The 1874-nt window shown below is 45.3% G+C and overlaps 1 protein-coding gene across 1 annotated transcript; it reads left to right on the forward strand.

Moving 5' to 3' along the window:
- The first annotated feature begins 210 nt into the window (after window positions 1–210).
- On the forward strand, window positions 211–1488 carry LOC125291260 (claudin-4). Its single transcript, XM_048237942.1, has one exon. It carries the CDS (start codon window positions 226–228, stop codon window positions 790–792), a length of 567 nt encoding a protein of 188 aa, XP_048093899.1. The 5' UTR covers window positions 211–225; the 3' UTR covers window positions 793–1488.
- The last annotated feature ends 386 nt before the right edge of the window (window positions 1489–1874 follow it).

A 1874-nucleotide genomic window follows, 5' to 3' on the forward strand; every position in this document is an offset into this window, starting at 1 on the left:
TCACTCTTTCTCTATCTCTCTCTCTCTCTCTTACACATCTCTTGCTCTCTAACACAAACAAACATTCTCTCTCTCTCCCCACAAGACCTGCTACACAACTAAAAATCTGGTCAAACTCAGGCAATAATCGGATGGCACGCTGTGACTGAATGAGTTTCTCTGTCGCTTTTTTCACCGCAAACTTTCTAAAGTCCGTCCTGTGAGTCCCACCACCGCGGAAGCAGGATGGGCCGGCAGCTGCTGGCCTTCTGCCTGGCGCTTATCGGCTTCATGGGCACCATCCTGATCTGCGCGCTGCCCATGTGGAAGGTGACTGCCTTCGTGGGTGCCAACATCGTCACGTCGCAGGTGTTCTGGGAGGGCCTGTGGATGAACTGCGTGATCCAGAGCACGGGTCACCTGCAGTGCAAGGCCTACGACTCTGTACTGGCACTGCCACAGGACCTGCAGGCCTCGCGCGCCCTCGTCTGCGTCTCCATCGCTGTCGCCGTGGTGGCCATATCCCTGAGTGTGCTCGGGGCCCAGTGCACGAACTTCTACAGGGACGAGAGGATCACCAAGGACCAGCTGGGTCTCTCAGCAGGGATCGTGTTCATGGTGGCCGGCGTACTGTGCATCGTGCCCGTCAGCTGGTCAGCTTACACCATCATCACGGGATTCTACAATCCCCTGGCCACGCAGGAGAGGCGAGGGGAGCTGGGGGCCTCCATGTACGTGGGCTGGGTGTCCGGCTTCCTCCTCTTCCTGGGGGGAGGGATGATCTGCAGCACCTACTCTCACAGATGCTGCTGAGGAGTAACTAATGCCTGAGATTAAACAATGAACTATGATGAACTGAAACTGGAGTGAACTGGACCTCCAGTTAAAATGGCTGGAACGTATTCATGAGGACAAAGTTTTGCAAGTTTTTCAGAGATGTTTCTTTTTTTTGCCAGATGTTCTTGACCTCAACATTGCTAAAATAAATAGGCAAATGTTAACAGTTTTCTGGGCCACTATGTGATGGCAACCTGTGATGACAATGATATGATGTTTACCTTAGACTGTGGATGTCACAGACAGGTCAGAGACATCAGATGCTCCTGTTTAAGAAGGGGGTTGTAAAAATGCTGATACTGATAACGTCAGAATGGATTTACTGCACTAGGCTGATTTAAAAAACCAAGCTATAATAGGACATATACAGTATAATCAACATTAAGCCAGATGTATTAGTAAATGTTTACAAAACTATTTTGTACATTTAAATTTCTACCTTTGTATCAAAATATAACTATAATTCTATTTGAGGTAACAAACATTTAAAGTAATACTTCATTCTACTCTTCAGTCATATTAAGGTGTCATCTAGTTATGCATTGTGAGAGGAAATGTCTAATTACATTAGTTCTTGCCATGACCTGATTTTGTGCCATATGCTAGTAAGACATCCAATCTCATGTGATCTGCCATTACAGTGACTGATAATGATAGCATTACTGTTTTCTACTGCTGGTCACAATCTGACATATATATCTGAAAATAAAAGTAAATCATTAATTGTTGTTAATATGACATGATGATGTTACTCTTACAAGTGTATAAGGGTTGCTCTGATTGGCTGCTTATCTTGCCTAAATGAGCAAAGTCTGTCCTCTCTCATCCTCATAGAGCATAGACACCTGAACACACACACACACAAACAAACAAACATTCTCAGTCTCTCTCTTTCACTTCTCATCAGACCTGCCGCACAACTAAAAAGTTGGTCATACTCGATTGGAGTAATTAGGCTGCTACACCAAAATGTTAATTATTTTCCTTTCCCTGTTCTTTTTACCTGTGCTGGACTAGGATGGGTCAACAGTTCCTGGGCATTTTGCTGGCATTCATTG

The sequence above is a fragment of the Alosa alosa genome, chromosome 2, assembly GCF_017589495.1.
Source record: "Alosa alosa isolate M-15738 ecotype Scorff River chromosome 2, AALO_Geno_1.1, whole genome shotgun sequence".
NCBI classification, from domain to species: Eukaryota; Metazoa; Chordata; class Actinopteri; order Clupeiformes; family Clupeidae; genus Alosa; species Alosa alosa.